This window comes from Clarias gariepinus, chromosome 4 (genome assembly GCF_024256425.1).
Source record: "Clarias gariepinus isolate MV-2021 ecotype Netherlands chromosome 4, CGAR_prim_01v2, whole genome shotgun sequence".
Taxonomy (NCBI): Eukaryota; Metazoa; Chordata; class Actinopteri; order Siluriformes; family Clariidae; genus Clarias; species Clarias gariepinus.
The window spans coordinates 20,967,501-20,993,444 of NC_071103.1; the positions used below are offsets into that span (position 1 = coordinate 20,967,501).

The window sequence follows — 25,944 nt, forward strand, 5'->3', positions numbered from 1 at the left end:
GTCATGGCTGATTTTCTAAAAACTTTATAGCACATAGATAATTTTAGTTTTGGTTTCCTTATTATAGAAAAAAGTAAGATAAAGCAATTGAAACAAAAAGACACACAAAGCCACTGAATGGACTACCACTCTCGTCAGCAGCCAGAAGAGAATTCAATGCCCTACTCCCAAATACAACAAACTGTGAATGTGAGACAAGAAACTAATATAATGTAAATATATTATATATAAATAAAATGTATTATCAGGATTGTAGCCGAGTGGACAAGTACAGTGAACATGGAAAAGAAGGAAAGAAATATTGCATTTCTTGCTTTGGGGCTTTTGTGCCCAGGGCCTCAATCCATCGGTGTTGCAGGCTAAGTTGGTGTGCACATATTGTGTAAACATATTATACATTTCAGCACAAACATCTTCCAACACATCGATACATACACCTTCCTGGAGATTACATTCACAAAGACAACAAGAAAATGTTATTTTTTTAGCACACTCTTGGCTACTGATTTTTTATTGTAAAACATTTGAAAATACTAAAGATCTTTAACATATCAGTCGTCGTCCCCCATATCCCTCCAATTTTGGACAAAGACACAGAAGCTCAAAATTAGGGACATCAATCCATTTTATTTTACAAACAAATTAGGGACATCAATCCATTTTATTTTACAAACAAATCTACAAAAATAATTTTCTAAAATAGCTTTAAACTACATAATTTTTTCCCATTGTCAAATTTAAATGCACTTTCCCCAGAGTGATCATCACTGCTCTTAAATCTCCACTTAAGCAAAGTCACATACAACTTTATACAAAAAAAAAAAAAAAAAAAAAGAAAAAGACTATAGAGTTGAACACATTATCTGAGCAATAACTGGAGCCATCAAAGAAAATGTGGTCATTAAGACTTTAGACCCTCCATTACAGTAGTCTTCCTCACAGCAGTATTTGGTCATTTTGTAGAGGGTCTTATTCACAGGAAAACTCACAATGGTAGTCTTGTTGCAGTCATCGTTAATAAGGCATCCCATCATCTTGATTTTCAGGACAGCAGCTATAATGCAGGACACCTTAATCAGTTAAATTCTGCATGCCTTATTTCAAACAAAAAATGGCTGAAGTTGCCTTAAAATTACTGAAGACACCGAGCACATATGCACACACCTGCTACACCAATGCCAACAAAACACTGCTCCCCATCACTGCAGTTCATGGTGGTAGTGTGGCACATGTCCCAGAATCCAAGGTCACACTGGAAGCATTCAAGTGTTTGTCCTGGAAAGTTAAGTAAAGTAAGAAATTTGATATACATGTTGAAATGTTTCTTTATCTTGAATAAATTGTTTGCACTGCATCTGGAAATTAAGACTAGGAACACACTGGTATAATCAAATTATTTTAATTGATTTGATTAACATGCTCCACAGGCACAGTGTAAGTATGTATTTAGTTTTAAAGCAAACTGAAAGAACCATGAAACCAGTCACAGCTCCAGAGCAGTACATCTTAGCAGAGACCCATGTTCATCATTTATCTTTTCCTACAGATGCTCTCTCCTAAAGCTGTTCTCCTTTTAAGATAACTATGGAGCATTTACAACTACTCACCTAAACATGAAGCAAAAGTCAACATGACCACACAGAAACAAAAAAACAGTGCAGTCATGTTTAGACCAGAGGGAAACCCCAAAAGAACACAGAGGAAAAATAGGCTTTAAAAATGGCTTCCAGATTACGGCAATAAGGGTTGGCTGGTATAATGACATAGTAGGGCCAATGGATAACCGATTTATCTAATTAGCTGTTCCTGTGAGAGTGACGTAAACAATCACGTGGACAAAATTAAGCAGTGGTAGTCTAAATCTGATATTATGGTAAAACCAACAGGGGCTGGTTTTATTGTATTTTTAATACATTAAATAAATTTTTCATAATGGATTGATATGTGATTCATTTATATAACGCAGTTAAACACCATATCATTCGTATAATTTATATTATTTGCTAATAATACCATTTTACGGGCACACAGCGTTTCTATCAAGCTGTATTTGACGAATAAACGTTCTCCTGTATCTCTCCCGTCTGTACCTGGATCCCAAATTGCCCCGTGTTGACTACAGAGGTGGACTAAAGAGGACACTGTGGTTATTTCTGCGCTATGCGGATTGAGCGTGTGAGGGAAAAGTAGGCGGTTTTTTGAGCAACTTCGCGTTGCTGTAGCCTAGCTAAGGAAGTAGCCGAGGTTCAGCACCTTTTTAATCCTCCGAGCGCGAGCTAACACCGAAATGCTCGCACCCTCCTGCTCGACCCGTCTCATACCTCCTGAGCTCGGATATTGTTTGGTATCGCGTGATATATGACACAGCACCTTTTAAATGACTGAATTTGAGCTAAAATGGACCAGGATGAGTTCGAAGACAGTTCCCAGGGACAGTGGCAAAATCTATATAATGTAAGGTTTTTTTTTTTTTTTTTTATGTAAGAATTTTTGTTAGACGTGGGATTCGTTTGTCATGCTAACTTTAATTCCGATGACGTCAGCTGTTCTGGAATATCCACTTTGAGCGAGCTGTTAGCATGGCTTTTATATTGTGCTAAATATGCGCATGCGTGGAATCTACACCTCCCTTGTAGATACAGAATAATGTATATCTAGACTAAATTAGTTTGTTATATCTTGAGTGCGATAATGTTCTTAAGAGGTATGTTTCACGTTCCAGCAAAATTTCTTGACTGTGAACATTTATAGCACATGTTAATAAGCACTGACTGGGATTTAAATGTAAAAAACAGACTACATGACTCGAGCAGAGCTCCAGTAACAGGGTTAGTGCTTCCTGTGAGACCCCTATAGATAACTGTTTTTCTCAGAACTGACCTTTTTTTTGCCAAGGTCTGCATGCTTGAACTGAGCCAAAGCTTTACTCCGACTATAAACTTGTGCCTAAGCCCATATTAACCCAATGGCACAAATAAATAAATAACTGTCCACAGATCTCGTTCTTGCATATGCTCTGTAATTGGTGTCAACCTCAATTATACTTATGGCTTTTTTAAAATGTGTTGCTTTACCCTCTTTTTTTATATGATCACTACATATCCACAATCTAAAAAATATTCAGCATGCTTCCACTTTTTAAATCTATACTTAACTAAAAGACTGCAGGACTTAGGTGATTGTTGTATCTTCAGGAAATCCGTAACCAGTCTCAAGAATGTTCCTACAATGTTGCAAAATTCCCGGAAAATCGGAACAGGAACAGATACAGAGACGTCAGCCCATGTAAGTGACTTAAAACATTTACACATACGTATGGAATTGGTACACACTTATCCATTCATAAATATGTCAGTTAGGCCTTAAATGCTCTTCCATGACACTAGTATGCACTAATCATACTACATATGCCTTCACTGATCACTTTTTTTTTAGAAATGGTCCATACACCCGCTCATTCATACAATGACCTACTCAAATAATCATGTGGCAGTAGCAATAAAATCATTCATATACAAATCAAAAGGTTTCATTGTACATCAGACTTCATAGTGGGGGAAAAATTTGACCATAGTGACTCTGAGCATGACATATTTGTTCGGGTTTTCCATGCATAAAGCCAGTTTTCATTCACTGGTGCAAAAGTGTGTGGGTAAAAATGCCCTGTTGAAGTAAGAGGTCGGATGACAGGATGTGTACAGTAATAAAATTACTTTTTACAAGCATGTGAACAAAAACGTGTCTCAGAATGTACAACAAGCTGAAGCATAAGTCAGGTGGGCTACAAAAGCAGAAAATAATGTCAGGTTGAACTCATGTCAGCCAATATTATTAGTCTGAGACTACAATGAGCATAGGCTCACCCAAGTTGGACAGTTCAGTATTGAAAGCATTTTGCTTGTTTCTCTTCTCTTTAGAGAATGTTTATAGTCAAGTTACTGTACCCTTTCCTGTCAGCTCCAGGCTTTAGACAGTCACTAAGACCTCATTTTTCCCATCCTAGTCTCTGATGTCAAAATTAACTAAGACTCTTCGACTTGTATCTGCAGAACTGGATAATGAGAGAGCAGTTGTTACTGACAAAGGGATGATCACGGTTTAAGACATTAATTTTCCAGTTAACATTTTTTCCCCTTTTTTTAGATGATCACAGTCGGGTGAGATTAGAAAATTTAGAAAATAACTACATAAATGCAAGCTTGATAACCATGGAGGAGGCTCAGAGAAACTACATACTGACCCAGGTATGAAAACAAAATAATAAGTGTGTTGTAGCTGTGTATTATTTGTCTGTAAACATTGGGTGTTCCCATCGAAGCCGTTCTTGACAGAAGCTCGAGATTAGAGAGATGTTTGTGTCAAGGCCAAAAACTGGTATATTTATATAAAACAAAAATTCTGCTTGGCTAGTCTAGCAGGCAGCTGGTGTTGCAGGCATCCCTCTTCGTGTAACAATAGGCAGATCATCATCATCATCACCTTTTATGTGATACTGTAAGGTAATAATATACCTGCTGAAACATTGGAGCAGCGTGAGGAGCAGAAGCAAGTTTTGCACACACTCCATTTGAAGGTAATGGTAGCCTGCGGGCATATAGATCTGCACATGGGCAGAGTCGCGGGTACCATCTACTTTATGTATGTGTGTGTTAATATTTTGCACATGTAGCCACAACGTAAATCTGTCATGGTCCTACTTCTTGGTGGTAAAATGGACCGTTCTTACCAGATGCCAATGGTAAAAGTCACTTTCAAAATCATTCATACAGTAGATGCACTTTCAGTATTGTCTCCTTTTGTGTTTTAAGCTACACAGCTAACTCGCTTCTAACACAATGCTGAATACCAAATCCCTCTCTAACCCCTGAACAAAGCCACTAGTTGGTGTGTGGAATAAGGGATTGTATTCCCTACATGGTGCAATAGCTTTCCATTTTATGCTATAGCAAACATCCATAGATCCAGGGATAATCATATATTTGTGCACCGTCTGATGTAATCTGTTTATAATAACAAATCATTCTGCAAATCAATATTCTTTTTACCATCTTCATCTGTTTTAACATGTTTGTTTTCCCTTTTGAATAAGTCCACCACAGCATAGGTCATATGCTCATAAGTTTACATACCCTGGGAGAATTTTTAAGATATACTATAATAAAGAAAACACTATTTATCAGGCCATTTTGTTTTTATTCTGTAAGGCATTACATAATGGCACTTCTTTATTAAATAAAACGTGACAATATAAAAAAATAAATTAGAACGTGTGGTACTCATTTTGCATTCATGATTGCTTCCAGGTTTTCGTGATGGTTGTGGATAAGACAATTAATTTTCTCAGGTTGTCCATTTTCTTGGCAGAAAGCCCTTTAGGTCCCATAAATTCTTGGGTTGTTTTGCATGGACTGTACCTAAGAGTTTTCAATGATATTAAGGTCAGCACTGTAACAGTCACTCTGTTGTGGCCCTGAAGGGTCTTGTGCTTGGCTTTGGACTATTGACAGGTATATAAGGTCATGTCATGAAAAAAAAAAAAAAAAACACGCATGCAGAAAAAAATCATTCTTTGACGTTTGAATATACCACAAATATGTGTAGAATTTTCAGATGTTATCAAGGCTTGTTATGATATCTGATGTTACCATTGCTGTGAAAAAGGCATTTTATAAGATTAAAAATAAACAAATATAAGCTATCAACCTCCTTATTAGTATGCTAGGTTAGAGATGACCATCGAGGGCACAATGCACACACAGCTCATAATCTCTACAAATGAGTCAGAACTTGCTTAAAATCTCTTGCAAACTATGTCCTACATGTTTGATTCCTAACCTTTTGAAAACTGAGACATTACTATTCACAGCATACAGTTTTTCATCTGTTGAAGTTGGTGGTATTATGTTAATAGCTTTTCTTCTGATACACAGGGACCCTTGATTAATACCCGTGGTCACTTTTGGTTAATGATCTGGGAGCAGCGGTCCAAAGCTGTCATTATGCTCAATAGAGTCATAGAAAAAGGCTCAGTAAGTAAATCCTATTAATTTATGGTTATTGTCTACTTACAGATGATGTTCTTTCTTATTCAAGCCAAATGATTATTATTATTTTTTTTTTTTTTTTTTTGCTGTTTCTGACAGGAAAAATGTGCTCAGTACTGGCCCTCAGATGAAGAGAAACAAATGTATTTCAGTGACACTGGGTTTGTGGTGACTTTAGTATCTGAAGATGTTGAATCCCATTACACAACACGAGTGCTTCAGCTTCAGAACATCAACGTAAGATTCCCTTCCATGGATCACTGTAATTTAGATTAGCTGCACTATTGGATACTCATTTGTATTATTTTCTCTGTAAAAATTTGACTGTTTTTTAAATGTCGCAAATGAATCATCCAGCCAGTGATTGTTTACAAAGTCATTTTGTCCACCAGTGTGGTTAATATGGAACTGTAAATGATTTCTTACCAGAAAACCTGCATTCAGAAACCTGAATGATTTGTGTGGAATTCTGTACATTATTGATGTAAAGTTGTGTGTATCTTGTTAGACAGGAGAGAGAAGAGACGTGTACCACTTTCATTTCACAACTTGGCCAGACTTTGGTGTACCTGAGTCTCCTGCATCCTTCCTTGACTTTTTATTTAAGGTCAGAAAATCTGGCTCATTGGAGCCTGAGAACGGGCCGGCGGTGGTCCACTGTAGTGCCGGGATTGGCCGATCTGGTACATTCTCATTGGTTGATACCTGCTTGGTCCTGGTAAGTGCCACCTTTTAATCCTGATTCTTTATGCATTGCACTATATTAAATATTTGTTTTATTTTGTTGGCCAAAAGTTTTTTATTTTTATTCCATTGTTGTATATTTGCTTGTTATTTGCCTTACATCTAAAATAAGTTAAAAAAATTTTTTTTTTAGATGGATAAGAGAGGAAAAGATACTTCATCTGTTGATGTGCAGAAAGTCTTGTTGGACATGAGAGAGTATCGCATGGGACTGATTCAAACCCCAAACCAGCTTCGCTTCTCTTACATGGCCATAATGGAGGGAGCAAAGTGCATCTTCGGGGACTCCGTTTTGAAGGTAGCATAGTGCATACTAGTGCATCCACAAATATCCCTTTTACTTATAATACTGAATACTTGTTTTGTTATTTAATGTTGTTCATCAGATGATGATTATACCGATACCACTGATATTAACATCTAGACGCACAAAATGTTGCGTATTTATTTTCTCTATACTGTAGCAGCAATGGCTAAAAATGTCTAAAGAGGACAAAGAGCCACAGACTGACCTGGGTGCAGCTTTGCAGGGTACTGCAATACAGCCAGATGAACTGATTGGTCTGATTTCAAAGCTAGGGGGAGAAAAAGATGAATTGTTGTTGGTAAAGGAAGAGCAGCGAACAGATGTAAAACCAGAGAGGTATGTTCTACTACTCATAGTTTCTCTCTCATCTTGCTTTAGTGCCTGTGTTTCTTTTATTAAAAACAAGTTTTTATGCAAATCATAATGTCTGATGTTATTTAAGACTTTAAAACCACTTCTGGCAGCATGCTATAAATCCTTCTATCCTTTTCAGTAGATAGAATTGTCTAAAGTATATCATTCTTGGCCTTACAGTTATCATCTCATTAACCTCATACCTGGAAATCCACTAATGCCATTTGCTTTGATGTTTCATTTGATTAAATCAGCTCTCTTTTCCCTCCCAGTAGTTTGCGAAAGCGCCACCGTGAGGAGCGGATCGCCAGCACAGCGCAGAAACTCCAGCAGATGAAGCAGAAGCTGAGTGATGCGGAGAAGAAGAAAGAGAGTTGGCAGTACTGGAGGCCTATTCTCTTAAATGTTGGAGCTGGAACAGCTTTAGCACTGGGACTGTTCATGTGCTGGGCTTTTCTCTCCCAGTGACGCATCTAAAATCCTACACTTTTTACAATCAGACTTTTGGTTCTCTGTGAGGTCCTGGTCAGTGTGGTTGCTTTTGTGCAAACACATTCTGCCTGATGAAATGTTTATACCAATCGCTTTAGTTTGTATACCAGCCTTTAAATTTGGCTCTTGATCATTTCAATGTATAGAAGCTCAGATTGTTAGCACTACTACAAAATACATTGTCTTTAGAAATTCCATGTTATACTCAAATTAGTTTTAGTAAATCACTATAATTTTATTTCAGAATCACTAATCACAAGTGTAAGATATCCATCAGTGTGTTAGTGTTTCTACATGTTTCTTTTGTTCCCATATCTCGAGAGTTATTATTAATAAATGGAATATAAAATGTGCCACTCAATTTATGATCCAGGTGAATAATAATTAATTATTAATCCTGTTGTGCAGAATTGTGCAAAAGACTTGCACACACAAAATAAAAAGGTGTATCAATAATCAGTAATCAAAATCAATAATTGGTGTGATGACCAATTTTAAGCTCTGCTTAAAATTTGGTCTTGAATACAATTTGTGCAGTTTTATAAGGACATTATCTGCTTAGATTTACTGAACGTATTGCAGAACCAGCCACGGTCCTTCTCAGGAGTTTGCCGCACCTTTTTTATTTTTCATGCAAGCAAAACCCACAATCTTTTTTCTTGTTTGTTTGTTTTATGTCACATAACTTCACATACTGTAATAATTTGCTGCTTTCATTTTTAGTCTACAAATATTTCCCTGTAGAATTAAACTTGTTTTCTAGAACAGTAATGTTTGGAAATCAAAAATGTTCTTTTTTTGTTCTGAAATAATAGTGTATAATAAAATATAAAATGTATAACACAGGGGACAGTACTATGTACAGTTGCAAGAAAAAGTATGTGAACTCATGAAGGATTTCATGAAGTTTTGCATGAAGTGGTCATAAAATGTGCTCTAAACTTCATCTAAGTCACAACAATAGAAAAACAGTCTGCTTAAAATAATAATACACAAACATTATATGTTTTATTGAACATAACATGTAAACATTGACCGTGCAGGGTGAAAAAAGTATGTGAACCTTTGGACTTAATAACTGGTTGACCCTCCTTTGGCAGCAATAACCTCAACCAAACGTTCTTGTAGTTGCAGATCAGACCTGCACATTGATCTGGAGTAATTTAGGACCACTCCTTTTCAATATTCTTGGGATGTCTGGTGTGAATCGCTCTCTTAAGGTCATGCCACAGCATTTCAATCAGGTTGAGGTCAGAACTCTGACTGGGCCACTCCAGAAGGCGTATTTTGTTCTCTTGAAGCCATTCTTTTGTTAAATTACTTGTATGCCTTGAGTCATTGTCCTGTTGCATCATCCATCCTCTGCGGAGCTTTAGTTGGCGGACAGATGGTCTTACGTTTTTCTGCAAAATGTCTTGATAAACTCAATGACAACAATCCGTCCAGGCTCTGAGGCTGCAAAGCAGCCCCAAACCATGATGCTCCCTCCACCATGTTTTACAGTGGGGTGGGGTTTTGATGTTGGTGTGCTGTGCCTTTTTTCTTCACACATTGTGTTGTGTTTTTTTTCCGAACAACTAAATTTAGGATTCATCTGTCCACAGAATATTTTGCCAGTAGTGCTGTGGAACATCCATGTATTTTTTTTGCAAACTTTAAACTAGGGCTGTAGCTAGGGCAGGGCAATATGGCCAAAAATATCTATCACGATACATATTTGAAAATTTGCGATAACGATATAACTGACGATATGATTGACACGAGACAAAATACTTTACAATTCCAAAACTTTATTAGTGCAAAAAAACACATCAATTTATTTTCAATTAAACAAGCAGCTGTTTGTATGTGCATTAAAGCTATATAAAATTTTAAGTGCAAATGCAAATTCCTTGCTGACAATTTAGCCAAAAGGCATTTCCAATGGAAATAGGCTGACATATCCTGAGCATAACCATGTACAATATCCACAAAACAATAAAATTGCACAAACAAAAAACAAAACAAGCAAACAAAAAACACGGATAAATTATGCTCATGGAGGTTTTCTACATTTCAAGTTTTAAGATTCTTTGTCAGGAAAAGAAAAAGTCTTCCCTTTGCCACAACGACCCCCTTGCATTTTTACAAACCAACTCTGGGTTCATCTGTTTCATTCAACAAATTGCTTTCGCCCTTCTCATTCTCCGCCGCTGCCATGCTTTTTTCGCCATGTGCGTATGAGCGTATGAAAACAAAGGCACTGCGCATACGCGTTTTACCCATATTCTATTCGATATTACGTTTTCTTATCATTGCCTAACATTGTACCGGTATTACCGTGAAAGGTATAATATGGCCCAGCCCCAGCTGTAGCTATTGAATATATTAGTAATCGAGTATTTTACCAAAAATGTAATCGAATAATCTAATAAAATGTAATTTTGCTTAATTAAACAGCTGTGTAAAATATATACAAGAAACAAAGATTAATTGGTTTTCTTTTTAGAAAAAAATATTTTTTAAATGCATACAGCATTTTATCAAAAAAAAAAACAGTCATTATTCACAATACAAGGAATAGTTAAAGTTGACAGAAATTACAGTGTCATACATTCTTAATTTAAAGCCTTTTCTTAGATGCAAAAACTAAAAAAAAAGATATTTCAAATGACTTTAAGTATAAAAAAACTAAGGCAAACATTAAAATAAATAATAAAAAAAGAATTAAACACTAAGTTGTGCAACTTAACCTTCAGAACTAAAAGTTTCAAAATCTACAGCTCAGGCATAACATAAAGCTTTACTGACAATTTCTTTAGATTTCTCTTGGTTCTGGTTGCACCAGAACGCTCCCTCAAATCAATACACAGCTAACTGTTTGCATCTAACTAACTGTTAGCGCTTCTTCTTCGTCGATGTTTACTGGCGGCTTGCATCCGGAAGTGTCACGCCATGTCACGCCAAGCAAATAATTGCTCAATCATAAATTGTGCTTTATTTTCATATCATAAACGCCATCATATAGTAAAATAATGGAAAATGTGGTATTGCATAATTTATTATTTCTTTAATTTATTAATTTATTATCTGAAAATTTCCAGGGAGGAAAATGGTAACAAATTAAATAAATAATTCCCCAGTATTTTTACTTTTGAATATTACTTAGCTGTGCCTACCAACATTCTCGAAGTAATTACATATATACTCAGCAAAAAAGAAACATCCTCTGACTTTCAACTGTTTTTACTTTCAGTAAACTTAATGTGTAAATATTTGTATGATCACTAAAAGAGTCAACACCATAAAACATAAACGAAAAATGTTTTACAATGTGTCCCTGAATGAAGGGAGGCTCAAAATCAAAAGTACCGGTCAGTATCTAGTGTGACCACCAGCTGCTTGAGATACTGCAGTGCATCTCCTCCTCATGGACTGCCTATTGCGAACAGTCTGAGCACTGATGGAGGGATTGTGTGTTCCTGGTGTGACTCGGGCAGTTGTTGTGGCCATCCTGTACCTGTCACTACTTTTTCATAGTCGGTAGACAAGTCTCTTTAGTATCCTGCGTTTTTAGAACTGTGACCTTAAATGCCTACTTTCTGTAAGGTCTTAACGACCATTCCACAGGTGCATGTTAATTAATTGATTATGGTTAATTGAACATGCATGGAAAACATTGTTTAAACCCTTTACAATGAAGATCTGTAAAGTTATTTGGATTTTTACAACATTATTGTTTAAATACACAGTCCTGAAAAAGGGACGTTTCTTTTTTTGCTGAGTATATTTGTTTGCCATTATCATGCCCAAATATCACTGCAGTACTATTGAGCACCAGTAGAGGCTCTTCATTTAGTTTTGGTGTTATGAGGAGCAGGATGTACCCGCCATAGATGTAACGCGTCAACATCTCCGCCATCTTGCAGAGGGCAACTTTCCTAATTTGTCTTTATTTATGTGACTCGAACTTATAAAAAGCAATTTTCAATCAATCAGTCATTCAAATAAATAAGATGGTGCGGTACAATCAATGCGGGCGAAAACGCTGAAAGTCTTACAATACCAAAATGTATTGTATTTTATTTTGTGAATTCTAAGTGTGCTAATGTTGAATAACAGTCATTATATAAATGTTATTACTATAATGATGTAATAATTAAATTTTGCAGTTTTACTATTATGTCGCAACTATTGTAGATCTCTAGCATGTTGGAGATAAGAGTTTCACTGAGTTTGCAAGAACACGGCTTTATCCAGTTTTTTTTTTTCAATTCATGTAACTTGATTTTACCTTTATTTTCCAGGAAATGCAGACATTTGTAACATGTAATGACACACTTTCTATTTATGTTTGCTAATAATAATAATAATAAATATATTTATATGTAAAGTCTCCATTACAGTGGTAGCAATGCCATAGCTTGTGGTTAGGTGATTAGCACTGCATGTACTCCTGGTAGGGTTTCCTCCAGGTGAACTGTTTTCTTCCCACAGAGACATGCTAATTAGGCTAATTGCTGTGGGCAAATTACCCCATAGAGTGTGAAAGAGAGTGTATGTGTCCTGTGATGTATTGACCCTGTATACAAGATAAAAGTTAGTTTATCATATGAGTTAACGCTTATTAAGCACACTGAGACAATTTAGCTAGCATTAGCTGTCTAAGTTTGCCTTGCTAGATGACTGGCACTCTAGCTACGATAATAAAAGTAAATAAAAACGTGTTCCACTCGCTCACTCCTCGTTAATACCACATTATCGATGGAATTGTTGTGTGTAAGCAACTTCGTCAATTCACATAATTTGAATTTATTTTGAATCCGAATCGACTCTAGTCTGTCTAGACTTTGTCCCTTACCAATATGGCGGATTCAGTGGCGCGTCACAAACACTAGCAACGCCCGAGTGTTTTGAAACGCACAGCCTGAATTCCCGCTTAGTTTTCCGCCAGGGTTTGAATTGTTGGAGGCGCTTACGCTTCCGCAGCTTTGTTTAGCGAACACCCAATAATAATGCAACTCCGAAGTCATTCATCTCGTTTTCCTGAGCGATACTAATGTGGAAGACGAGCTGAGAAGTGGATGTATCTTTCCTGCTTGCTTGGATTGTGTAACTTTAGACAGAAGCGACTGAGACATGTCTCTGCCGCTGGAGGAAGCTTCCGAACTGAAACGGATCATTCAGGATCACCTGCTTAAGGTATGTTTGTGCGCCTGTATTTTAACTAGACAAAATAAGTAATAATGATTACAATCCTAATGCTTGATCAGTCGTGTTTAAAGCTCAATGCGCTCAGCTGTGTGTGTGTGTGTGTGTGTGTGCGCTCAGATGGACATCCAGGGGCAGATACGGGACGTGCTGGCGAAAGCGCTGAGGGCTGAGGGGGACAGGGCAGTCTCTGATCAGGAGCTGCTGAGCGAACTGCAGCGCAGGGGCATCGTGGAGGACACCATGAAGCAACTCACTTTCACTAATACAGTAAGAGTTCTGTTTTCTGCACAGGTTTCACTGGTTATGTTTCAGACTGGGAGCCCCGTAGTGGATGAAACATCTCTCCCACAGGACCACAGCAGCCTGAAGAGACTAGTTGTGTCTTCCGGTGCACATGGATCCTATAACCCTGGTTTCTGGAGAACCCCCTGTCCTGCACAGGTTAATGTTGTGTCAGCTTTTCTTTCACACCCACTTTAACACAGGAAGAGCTGGCGTGTTGAACCAGGTGTGTTTAGGACAGGACATTCTCCTGGACCAGGGTTATACAATCATCTGTTCTTGTAAAACTCAGCTTTGGTTTTTTTTTTGTGCTGGAAATCACATCGTTTTCACATCGTCAAAATCACCGTTTATATATAATAACAGTTTGCATGTTCTCGCAGTCCTTGGTGGCTTTCCTCGGGTACTCTGGTTTCCTCCTACGGTTCAAAGACATGCAGATTAGGCTAATTGCCACTCACAAACTGCCCGTAGTGTGTGAATGAGCGTGTGTATGTGTGTTTCCCCTATGATGGATTGACACCCCATCCAGGGTGTGCCTTAAGTCGCATTCAAGTCAAAACAGGACTTGATTGTGCAGAATAACAGAACAGAGTTATGAGGGTAAAAACTACTTTAATTTCTCTATATAATCCCCTGCTATCAGTATGAGGCATTACACTTGCTAAATGTCCACAGAAGCCACTGCAGTGGCCTCTGAGCCACCTTGAGCCGGTATCGTCATTCACGGCCATAGACTTATCTTCTTCTATACTGCTTTATCCTGTATTCGGGTTTGCGGCTATCCCAGGAGCCTTAGGGCACAAGGCAGGGTACACCCTGGACAGGGTGCCAATCTATCGCAGGGCACACACACACACACATTCACACACTCATTCACACACTACGGGCAATTTGGAAACGCCAATTAGCTTATACTGCATATCTTTGGACACCAACTACAGGGAGAACATGCAAACTCCATGCACACAGAGACGGAAAATCGAGCCTAGCCCAGAATTGAACCCGGAATCTGGAGGTGCAAGGCAACAGTCCACCGTGCCACCTACGGCCATACATCCTTCTTTAAAACATTTGCACCATTTAAATGTTTTACTGCAGCCAAGAGCCTCATCACCGTACTGAGCTTAAAGTGTTCTGTAAATGTTAGTTTTACGACTTCATTTATGAGAAATTTAATCACAATTCCTGGTTTGACTTGGTTATAAGGGTGTTTACGTATAACGTATAACAGTTTTATATTTTCCTTCCATATTAGTAATTTAAAGCTTCTGTACAGAAACATTTGTGCCTTTACTAATAGAAAAATCGTATCAGAGGCTAAGATCATATCAGATGTTCTAATGTGAGTTTTACTACACCATGCTACTCCTCCTTAATTCAGATTACATGTTTTCAATAGTTCACACATATAAAACTGAGATGGCTTTTGCAAAACAGTGGGTTTTGTATCTTTCAGTAATTTCTCTATGAACAAGTCTAACCTCCTAGAAATAACAACCTGGTTTGACTAAAATCTTCGCAATCATGACAAGAGCCTTGAATTGTCAAGTAACCAAAGCGATAACATTGATTGCATCAATAACAATGTTAGATTTTACAGTGAGTATGAATTTCACACCAAAAAGCTTTTTTTTTTCAGGCACTTTCACAAACAGAGGCAGAGGATCCGAACAAGTCTCCAGCTCGTGTAACTGAGGGGGGTATTGAACCGCTTAAAACAGGTTAGTCAGGAATGTATATAAAATGTGTGATTATTTAGTATGCATAAAGGGGAAAAATATAATTTAGTTAATAATAATAATTCGTGCTTTGTTCTATTCTTATTCTCGTTAGCCAATATCTGTCCACTGAGGAGATACTTGTACCTTCAGGTTCTGGGAGGAAAGGCCTTCCTCGAGCACCTGCAGGAGCCAGAGCCTTTACCAGGTCAGGTGTGTTCTACCTTCACACTCCACCTTCACTTCCGCAACCAGCGCTTTCACTCCAAACCTGTGCCCTGCGCCTGTGATCCAGACTTACAAGAGGGCTTTCTTTTAGAAGTACACCGAGATGGCCCAGGTATATCATCTGTGTTGTTTAGTCTAGCTGTATACTCAACATTAGTATCAAATCATACTGATTAGTCAGCAAAATTGACAACTGTATCATGAAACCTCAACATAGAAGCATAACAAAATGTCTAATTTTTTTTCGGTGGTCCAGGTGATGCCAGTAGGATGGCTGATGCCACCACCATGTTGTCCATTTGTGACCCGGTGCACATGGTGTTAATTCGGACAGACACAACAGGTGACACAACGCTTGTCTCATCTCATTTCTTGGACTGGCGATCTGTCCTCAGTGCCCCCAATGGAAAGACATCAGTGTCTGTCGAGCTGCTCGGTGTAGGTAAGAGCTTCTCCCTATTCATTATTTTGTCTTCAGTAAGCACTTAATCCTGGTAAGGCTTCTGGTAAGTCTGGAGAGACAGAATAGAGGCCATGAGCTAGGAATACACTCTGCCCATCCCTAAGTGTAGCAGTCATCCTGCTTGCATGCTTTCGTAATGTGAGAGGAAACTGAAGAACTTTTTTTTTTATTATTGAACATGAAAAATAAGTTAATAGAATCAATATTACTGGTTACTACTTGTTTTTTTGTTGTTGTTTTTTTTTTTTTTTTAGAAATAATGTGATAAAAAATATATATCCTGTTTGATTTTAATTTAAACTATGATACCTACTATGTCTGTGTTTTTCTTTTTTCAGGTAGTGAGTGTAAAGTGCCCGCAGGTGTTCTTAACCTTAAGCTTGAAATCTATCCTCCCCTCAGTGAAACCCTCAGCCCTGAAGTCATCAGCACACAGGTCAAATATTATTCTGCCTTTTTATTTTCAATGAATAGTGATTAATGTTCAAATGAAGCTGCTACTTTTTACTGTTTTGAAAATAAATTACTAGCAGATCCTTGTCTGCCTTTTTATGGTTACAAATTAACCAGTTGCCAGTTGCTTCAGCATGGTACATCATTTTACTACTTTGATGAAATAAGCCTAAGCATTTTTTAATAATTACATTATTCTCTTTTTCATTGTGATTTTAACCTATCTGTCTGTCTGTCTGTCTGTCTGTTTATTCATCTGTTCATTCTTAGCGAGTAAATAACTGGAGAGTTCAGTTAGTTTAAACTGGAAGATCATCAGCAAACTGTTGGACTTCAGTTAGGCCACAAATTAGTATCAAACAAACAAAAGGTTTAGTCAAGTCTAAAGTTGAAATTTAAAGGTGGCCAGTACTACTATACATACCTTTTTATGATGTTGAAATTAAGTTTTTGTTTAAAGAATAATTCTTCTGCTGGAACACTATTAACCTTGTGTCGTGTTATGCTTGTATTGTTTATTTCTCCAGCGATCATTGGAGCGCCAGAAGACCGCAGAGAGAGAGCGATTGTTTCTGGTCTATGCTAAGCAGTGGTGGAGGGAGTTCTTAGAAATACGACCTTCTCACCAATCGAAGCTGGTTAAGATCTTTGCTCAAGTAAGTAACTTGGACATGTCGTTGCAGCTTGCAGAAAATAAAATAATTTCAGTTTTTTTTTTTCCAATTCATGATATGTTACTTAATGTAGACTAAATTGTGAACTTTTAAATTGCTCACAGCCTTAGATCTAAATGGCATGGTCTCCTGTTTTAGTGTGTCTTTGACTTTTGTGTTTGTAGGATGAGAATGGAGTGAACCGCCCGGTGTGTTCATATGTGCGTGCGTTGCGTGCTAGCCGGCTGTTGGAAAGTCCACGGCAGGCAGCTCGCTTTGTGAGTTTACTGGCTCAGGAGAAGGCGCCTGTGCTCGGAGGAGGAACACGTCATGAGCAGTGGTGCACTATGATGGCATTTCTCTGTAGGAACAAGGTAACTGAAGCTTTTCCTTAGTGTGAGTCAGTGTACGAATCTGTATTTAGTTTTGCGGAATTTCACTACATCCTCTTTTGTTTATTTGTAATTAATCTTCCCTTATATTTCATTGGTACGAGCCATGATTTACTACATTTACATTTACATTTAGGCATTTGGCAGACGCTCTTATCCAGAGCGACTTACATTTTTATCTCATTATACATCTGAGCAGTTGAGGGTTAAGGGCCTTGCTCAAGGGCCCAACAGTGGCAACTTGGTGGTTGTGGGGTTTGAACCTGGGATCTTCTGAACCGTAGTCCAATGCCTTAACCACTAAGCTACCCCTGGCCCCGTTACTAGTGATGGTGACTAGTCTGTGTGTTTCCCTGTTACAAGGGTGATTGTGAGGACCATGCCACACTGCTGTGTAGTCTGCTGCTGGGCTTTGGCCTGAATGCTTATGTGTGTGTGGGCACTAAAGCTAAAAACACCCCCCACACCTGGGTGATGACCTGTGGTACTGATGGCTCAGTCACCTTCTGGGAGAGTCAGACTGCGCACAGGTAGCATTTGCCACACAAAACATACACTTTCAGTCATGCTTACAGTGAATAATATGTTCACTTAATTTGTTTTTTTCCCAGGTACCTACACCAGCCAATATACCCCGACGCTTCTCCCCTGGATCCTCAGCCCAAGCCCACCTACCCATACCGCACGATTGGTTGTGTTTTTAACCACAAGTCTTTCTTGGCTAACTGCCAGCCATCGGACTCAGTAGAGCTGTGTGTGTTTGACTTCTCGGATGCTTCTCGCTGGAAGGCTATGAGTGCAGAGGCTATTAGTTCAGTTTGTGCTCCCAGTTCCACATCCTCCCTTCCTCCTTTTCCTCCTCTTTGTCCTCCCTCAGTGCAGGCCAGTGAAGCCAGCAACCAAATAGAGCTTGAGCTACGCTACTTGGTTACTGAGCACAGAAAGGTATTACGCACTATATATACACTAATACTTATGTAAGTTATATGCTGTTTACTGTATAAAAGCAATTTGTGTCTGTCATTTCTCCCAGGATATTGGTCTGACTACAGTGTGGGATGATCACCTGTCATACCTGCTCTCATCTGCTCTGGCAGCCTATGAGCTAGAGCGCTGTACAGGCATGTCTTGTGGAAATGAAGAGTTTCAGGATGCTGTTCGGCGAGCTGTACCCGATGGCCACACATTTAAAGGCTTTCCTATTCAGTTTTTACACTGTAATGCACGCAGAGCTTTTGCTACCTGCCTTAGGTACACTTACACACAAACACTCCTAATTTAAGCAGATCTACACTCACCTAAAGGATTATTAGGAACACCATACTAATACGATGTTTGACCCCCTTTCGCCCTCAGAACTGCCTTATTCTACGTGGCATTGATTCAACATGGTGCTGAAAGCATTCTTTAGAAATGTTGGCCCATATTAATAGGATAGCATCTTGCAGTTGATGGAGATTTGTGGGATGCTCTCATTCCACCACTTCCCAAAGATGCTCTATTGGGTTGAGATCTGGTGACTGTGGGGGCCATTTTAGTACAGTGAACTCATTGTCATGTTCGAGAAACCAATTTGAAATGATTCGAGCTTTGTGACATGGTGCATTATCCTGCTGGAAGTAGCCATCAGAGGATGGGTACATGGTGGTCATAAAGGGATGGACATGGTCAGAAACAATGCTCAGGTAGCCCGTGGCATTTAAACGATGCCCAGTTGGCACTAAGGGGCCTAAAGTGTGCCAAGAAAACATCCCCCACACCATTACACCACCACCAGCAGCCTGCACAGTGGTAACAAGGCATGATGGATCCATGTTCTCATTCTGTTTACGCCAAATTCTGACTCTACCATTTAAATGTCTCAACAGAAATCGAGACTCATCAGACCAGGCAACATTTTACCAGTCTTCAACTGTCCAATTTTGGTGAGCTCGTGCAAATTGTAGCCTCTTTTTCCTATTTGTAGTGGAGATGAGTGGTACCTGATTGGGGTCTTCTGCTGTTGTAGCCCATCCGCCTCAAGGTTGTGCGTGTTGTGGCTTCACAAATGCTTTGCTGCATACCTCGGTTGTAACGTGGTTATTTCAGTCAAAGTTGGTCTTCTATCAGCTTGAATTACTCGGCCCATTCTCCTCTGACCTCTAGCATCAACAAGGCCTTTTCACCCACAGGACTGCCGCATACTGGATGTTTTTCCCCTTTTCACACCATTCTTTGTAAACCCTAGAAATGGTTGTGCGTGAAAATCCCAGTAACTGAACAGATTGTGAAATACTCAGACCGGCCCGTTGGGCACCAACAACCATGCCACGCTCAAAATTGCTTAAATCACCTTTCCTTTCCATTCTGACATTCAGTGTGGAGTTCAGGAGATTGTCTTGACCAGGACCACACCCCTAAATGCATTGAAGCAACTGCCAAGTGATTGGTTGATTAGATAATTGCATTAATGAGAAATTAAACAGGTGTTCCTAATAATCCTTTAGGTGGGTGTGTATTTGCAGTAGTTTTCTAACATCTGATGTCCACAATATTCAAAAACAGAAGCACTTCTTTAATGCAAGGTTGTAAAAATTTCCCTTTGTAGCTGTCTCTTAATTTAATTCTCATGCACTATATGAGCATTATAGACAGATAAAGAGTGCATAGTTCATATGGCTGTTCTCTATGTCTCAACAGGTCACCTTTCTGTGAGGAGGTTGTGTCTTGTCGAGGAGATAATGTCCGTCTGGCGGTACGGGTGCGTGTGTTTCCCTACCTCGAATCAGCCTGCGCTGTCTGGATTATGTTTGCCTGCAAGTACAGATCAGTGCTGTGATCAGCAGGCAATGTGTGCACGTGTGTGTGTGTATGTAGTAATATGTGATTTTGTTAGTGTCCATAAAAAAATTGGCTTAAATTTTTTATTTATTTTTTTTTTTCATTTTGCCATTTTTCTTCTTTTTTTTTTTTTTTGGTTAATATACAGGTCAGTGGAAATAGTCCAAGAGTATTGTTCCTGTATGTTTGTCTTGTGTCTTTTGTACTATGTTAATATGTCTTTGTAATAAATAAAATTAAATTGGGTTTTTGGCCATCATTCTACACATAGCTCTTAATGGCAAAATGTTTTCCGAATTATCAAAAATTAAAAACTAAATATATATCTCATTTAGAAACGTATTCAGACCCTAGGTTAAAGCACTCCAACTCAGCTTTGCTTTAATTATTTTGGGCCACTTTTAGAATCTGACTGGAGTACTGCCGTAGTAAATTCATTTGATGAGCATGATTCAGAAAGGCACTGAATTATGTGTGTAAAGTACCGCATTTCACAGTAGTTTGTCATATCAGAAACCATGCCACGAAGTGTGAAGAACTCTTTGAACTGATCCTAGGAGGGCAGTGGGCTCCATCATTCTGTAAAATGGAAGTGATTTGGAACCACCACGACTTTTTTTCTGATATTTCCAAGAGAACCCAGTGGCCACTCTAACTCTCTCTCTCAAATTCTTACTCAGAGGTGAGAGAACCTGGTAGGAGGACTTCCAATTAAAAAATTCTTCATCATTCTTATAGGAACTTCAGGGACACTGAGGACGAAGATTCTTTGGTTTAACGAGAACAGCAATGTCTATGAGAGGTATATATGGACATAGTGTGCATGATGTGGGAGTGCTTCTCAGTGGAGCCTGGTCAGGGTTGAGGGAAGGATAAACGCATTCATGCTTCAGAGTGCACACGACATCAGAGTGGGGTGAATGTTCATGCTGCACAACAATGATCCAAAGCATACAGCCAAGACAATGCTAGCTGGTTTTGGGATACCTCTCTGTATTTGTCTGGCCCAAGTTTTGGGGGTTAATTGACTTACAAACTGGTGGCTGCTGTATCATAGCTAACCCCAGCCACATAAGTTGTGATGTACAAATAAATAACTTTTAACACTCCTGACACTACAAGAAATACTTTTTTAATTTTTTTTACTTGATGCCATCCAATTTTTGTAGCACTTTTTATTCTGTACACAAGGGGGAGACAAAGTCTACAAGTTGGATGTAACACCGTCTCAGGCTTCAGCTCGGCCATATAGATATAAATATGCTGTTTCAGATTTTTGTTGTTTTAGCATTTCTTTCATTTCAGCTTGTTTAAAACAGGAATATTTGTTTTAATGCCTATTGTCTTTGTTTTTTAGTTGTGGTCCCCATCCTGTCTTAAAAGATGTTGCTGCTGTTTTTTTTTTTTTTTTTTTTTTAAAGAAAGGCCCACTAGCCACATCTGTCTGATTCAGTTAAGTGAGGCTTTGCTAATAACAATTAATAGGCTGGAAATTAAATAATTCTGTTTTAATTTGAGTTTTGAATCTGTCAGAAGAGGCAAATCTGAATCTAAATGTAGGCGTGTGTGTTTACAGTGTAGAGGACTGAACTGCAGACAGCCACATATGACTGAATACTCTGAAAGGCATGTTTTTCTTCCTTGACTAACCATCTTGTTATCCTTCCACAATTTATTCTAATCGCACATCACCATCAACCCGCGGCATGTGTGTGCAAGGACATCCAATTATTTCTGTTTTACCCACTGCTCATTATCAATTCCTTATTCAGCCCTGAGCTGCAAAGGAGTGTGTGTGTGTGTGTGTGTGTGTGTGTGTGTGTGTGTGAGAGAGAGAGAGAGAGAGAGAGAGAGAGAAGGCGTTAGTTTGGGCTAATGAATAAATTCCTCACCATCTTCCTCTTTGACTGAAGTGCATCTTCACTCTTCATCACGTTTCCTGTCTGGGAGAGAAAGTGTTTCATGCGATCGGCTGGTATTTTCTTCACCTCATATTAATCCCTCTTTGTCTGCAGGTGTAACTGATTAATAGGGCTTTAGGGAGGGGCACAGGAAATTTAAACAAAGTTTTTTTAAAAAGCAGCAACCAAAGTTGCTTTTTACATTGTGATGTTAAACATGCTCTAAAAAATGTGAAAAGTTTGGCTTGAGAATTTAGAGGAGGTTTGCTATATTTTTATGCTCTTGTTTAGATCAGGCTCTTCTGTAATGGGAAGTATTCGTTCATTCATCTTCTATGTCACTTATTCTGTGTATTGGATCGCGGGGGAACTTAAACCCATCCCAGGAGACTTGGGGCATGAGGCGGGTACAGCCTGGACAGAGTGGCATTCATCATAAGGCATATACACACACGCACAGTATAGGCAATTTAGGGATGCCAATTAACCAACATGTTAAATCTGCATGTTTTTGGATTGTGGGAGAAAACCGGACTACCCGGAGGAAACCCACCAAGCTCAGGGAGAACATGCAAACTCCACACGCACAGACCCGAGGTGGGAAACCTCAACACTGGAGGTGCGAGGTCACATGGCTAAACATTACACCACTGTGCCACCATATGAGGTGGAGTAGGATTGTTATAATATGATAACTAGTTTAATAGTAAATGCCTACCGCCAATCTGCAAATGAGCATATTAATATAAATGCGACAACATTACAAAATTCTTTAATATGATATCTGAGTTCCGCTTGACCATAAGTTAGCCTGTTACATCCCTTTTAAACTTTAGAAAGCATGTAACTAAAAGCATTCATTTCATCTACTTTAAATGGTTTTTAGTGCTTCGGAATAGAAGAAAATTAGATCTTATACATGTGGAGTATTTAAAACTGTTCAATTTAAGTAAAAAAAAGTCTAATTAAACATATTGTAAATGTTGAGTACATTTGCGCAAATGGGGGGAAAATTGTCACATCCTCTGAAAACATAACACTTGGCTGACAAGATGAGAAATACATGCTCTCCCCTTTTTCATCATTAGTTAAAGGAGTTCAATTATAGAATGTATATGTGAAAATGATGTTTGGAAATAATGAATGCTTTTGTACAGTGAAATACTTGGAAACACCTGTTATGCTAAAACAATTAACCTCCTGTGACAGAGATCTTTCACTGTCTCGTTAATGCTTTCCACTGCCAGGCAATCAGTGGCAATTTGCAGAGACAACTGAACAAGTGCATTGTCAGTGTTTTTAATGGATTAAATTTTAGAGATATTATGCCTTGTAGTGCAAAAATAACCCACTTCAAATTAGGCTTTTTAAGTGTATAAAACATGCTGTGATATAGTTGGAGAGAACTGTATTCTTTTTTCCCCTGTATTGTTCTCTTTTTATAGAAATACTGGTAGTGGTTTACTGGAACTTAATAAAACAACAACAACAAGGTGCTTATTAGGTTGTGGCAGAAAGGACTTCACAGTCTGGAGTACAACGGGTAATAAAGTCATTAATTCAGCTGATGAAGTTGGCCTTTAGGTTAAAGAAAAATCATATCTGTCTTCCTCTAAGATGCAACTGGGGAGGCACACAGAGGAGGGGGGTCATCTAATTAGCAGACGAAAAAGAGGGGGAATGTGTGGATGGAGGGAGGGTTTGGAGGAGTGCTAGAGGTGCTTCTATGGAACTCCTAATGAGACATGTTTAGGGTGAGGGGATGACACACTCATCACACACTAAGCCTGAGATGCAGCAAGCTATCTCAGAGCTGCCTCACACCAGCTAATGATAGGAGTGGGAGTAGGGAGATATGGTTTAATGTCAGTTAATACAGAGTTCTAATGAGCTGTTAGTGTCATTAAGTCTAGGGAAACGGACTAAGCCCAAACACTTTTAACTGATTCTGCCACAACTTGAGTAAGAATGATTCTTTATGTTGGACAAGCTGCAAACTTTTTGTTTTTGTTTTGCTCCATTGTCTCCATTCTTTATTGAGATGTCTCTAAGACTGTGCTGTACCCTTTTAAAGGATATCCATCTTCGAGACTAAAATCAGAGATTGCAATGGTTGATTGCAAGAGATGTCTTACTGCCTTCCTTTTCTGCTCTTCACTATCAGCAAGTCCTGTCTTTCACCCAGACTCGGCCTGGTGTGTCTGCTGTCTCTGGACCTCGCTGTTTGAGTGACAGCTCTGCATACATTTGACAAGCATGTCATGTTGATGGACAGGATCCAACTACTTGACCCTGTCTATCATAAGAACAATATGGAGCCTGTCAGGTTGCAGCATTTTGAATGTCACGGATCCGAACTCCTGCTTGTGATAAAGTCTGCTGTAATTAAGATAATCACATATCATAGGACAAAAAAAAAGCAGTAAAAATGTCATATAAAACACACTTTATTTTAAAACACAAACCTGGTTGGTCCCCCCCCCCTCCCTCCCTCCCACATCAGATTAGACTCCTTAAACTAATTAAATACTTTATTTTTTATTTTTGATAATCCCTACAGCAACAACATTATGAGGTCCACAATGCTATTGTCATTTGATTAGGTTAGTTTCTATTAATGTTTACTTTTATTACTTTGTGGTTTCAGTGTTAAACGAAACACATTGTTTAATGTCTCCATCATTTACGGCACTGGTTGTTCAATTCAGCTGTGCTTCAGGCATTGTGTCTCTGGCACTCTGTTCTGCACTCCCCTTCTTGCTCTCATTCTCTAAACAGCAGTAGTATTACTGTGCCATGCACAAGGGAGTCCATGACCTTAGCATGACTTCAATCCTGCCTGCATTGTGTTTCATTGTGCCGTTCCTCAGAGGGACGCTGCAGTGCTGTGTTTGCTTGTGGCACAAGTTAAGCTGTAATAGCAATCTAGATTTTGAAATTCACAGCACATACCCAATACAGCAGTGACTAATTTGCGACTGTTGACAATGTAAGCCAGAGAAGGAGACTTTAAAAAAGATATTTATGTAATTCAATAAGAAATGTGCTATTCATGCTGCAGACAAGGCGAGAATTCCTGTTCAGTGTTCAATTGTTAGAACAGTGTTCAACATTTAAAAAACAGTGGAAACAAAACAGTTATCAAAACGGTTATGGTCAAAATGTCTAAACGATCATTTAGCTTGATACTTCTTCTGGCGCCTTTAATTTTAGATTTATTCTAGATTAACTAACAAATTAAAAGCAAATCAGTCGAGTTCGCTTTTATAGCATTTCTATCTTTTTTTCCTTTTTCTTTTTTAAACCTGTAATGGTATTACTAGTTGTTTTGTCTTCTTTCTGGCATATTGCAAGTCTGTCCATCAGAACAGTCAAATTGGTGTGAAGTTATTTGGAATTTTGGAGCCTTGGCCCTTCTTATAGAGAGGGTTCTTTGTGTAATTCTGGCCTGTTTGTAGAGTGTTTGAGAGACACTGTGGCCTCATCTGGCAAAGCCTCTTCTACAGAGACTCTGATTCCCAAACAAATGTGTGTCGGATGAGTGTTGCCAGAGCCAGTGCTCCTCTCCTGGAGATCCACTGAGAGCCAATGCAGAGAAAGCCTCGGAGCCTGAGAGCACTCAAAACATTGAGAGCTGTGCAGTGCCAGCGCTGGTGTCAGGCCAGAACGACTATTCAATGGAACATCAGAGTCAGACAGAGAGGAGGGACTCATCTGCGTCAGTGTTACTTTCACTAAAAGGTTAATGTTAGTTTTAGCTTTGTCATTAGACTAAGATGTTGCCAATCACGCACTCTATAAAACCCAGTAACACAACATGCCATCACTTCCAGTTTCTGAATCAAAAGGGACACTCTTAATTGAGGCCTTTAAATCACAAAAGCCTGTTGGCTCTGA

At 38.7% G+C, this 25,944-nt stretch overlaps 3 protein-coding genes across 5 annotated transcripts; 2 read left to right on the forward strand and 1 right to left on the reverse strand.

The window, feature by feature from the left end:
• Positions 1–622: 622 nt before the first annotated feature.
• Positions 623–1,764, reverse strand: spaca4l (sperm acrosome associated 4 like). The gene is made up of 3 exons (XM_053495340.1): positions 1,608–1,764; positions 1,165–1,275; positions 623–1,054 (listed from the first exon to the last, which is right to left on the reverse strand). The coding sequence occupies exons 1-3, from the start codon at positions 1,663–1,665 to the stop codon at positions 843–845; spliced, it is 381 nt and encodes a 126-aa protein (XP_053351315.1). The 5' UTR covers positions 1,666–1,764; the 3' UTR covers positions 623–842.
• A 372-nt stretch (positions 1,765–2,136) lies between these two features.
• On the forward strand, positions 2,137–8,297 carry ptpn2a (protein tyrosine phosphatase non-receptor type 2a). 3 transcript variants are annotated; one of them, XM_053495508.1, is made up of 9 exons: positions 2,137–2,454; positions 3,195–3,285; positions 4,144–4,244; positions 5,931–6,029; positions 6,144–6,281; positions 6,553–6,762; positions 6,922–7,086; positions 7,256–7,431; positions 7,722–8,297. In XM_053495508.1, exons 1-9 carry the CDS (start codon positions 2,398–2,400, stop codon positions 7,915–7,917), a joined length of 1,233 nt encoding a protein of 410 aa, XP_053351483.1. In that variant the 5' UTR covers positions 2,137–2,397; the 3' UTR covers positions 7,918–8,297. The 3 variants fall into 3 exon arrangements, with proteins under 3 accessions (XP_053351483.1, XP_053351482.1, XP_053351481.1); XM_053495507.1 differs by having other exon boundaries at positions 2,140–2,454; positions 7,253–7,431; positions 7,725–8,297; XM_053495506.1 differs by having other exon boundaries at positions 2,157–2,454; positions 7,253–7,431.
• A 4,533-nt stretch (positions 8,298–12,830) lies between these two features.
• cep76 (centrosomal protein 76) lies at positions 12,831–20,253 on the forward strand. The gene is made up of 12 exons (XM_053493894.1): positions 12,831–13,122; positions 13,252–13,401; positions 15,059–15,140; positions 15,253–15,477; positions 15,622–15,807; positions 16,167–16,264; positions 16,809–16,937; positions 17,120–17,308; positions 17,690–17,856; positions 17,938–18,271; positions 18,360–18,577; positions 20,006–20,253. The coding sequence occupies exons 1-12, from the start codon at positions 13,060–13,062 to the stop codon at positions 20,142–20,144; spliced, it is 1,980 nt and encodes a 659-aa protein (XP_053349869.1). The 5' UTR covers positions 12,831–13,059; the 3' UTR covers positions 20,145–20,253.
• Positions 20,254–25,944: the final 5,691 nt, after the last annotated feature.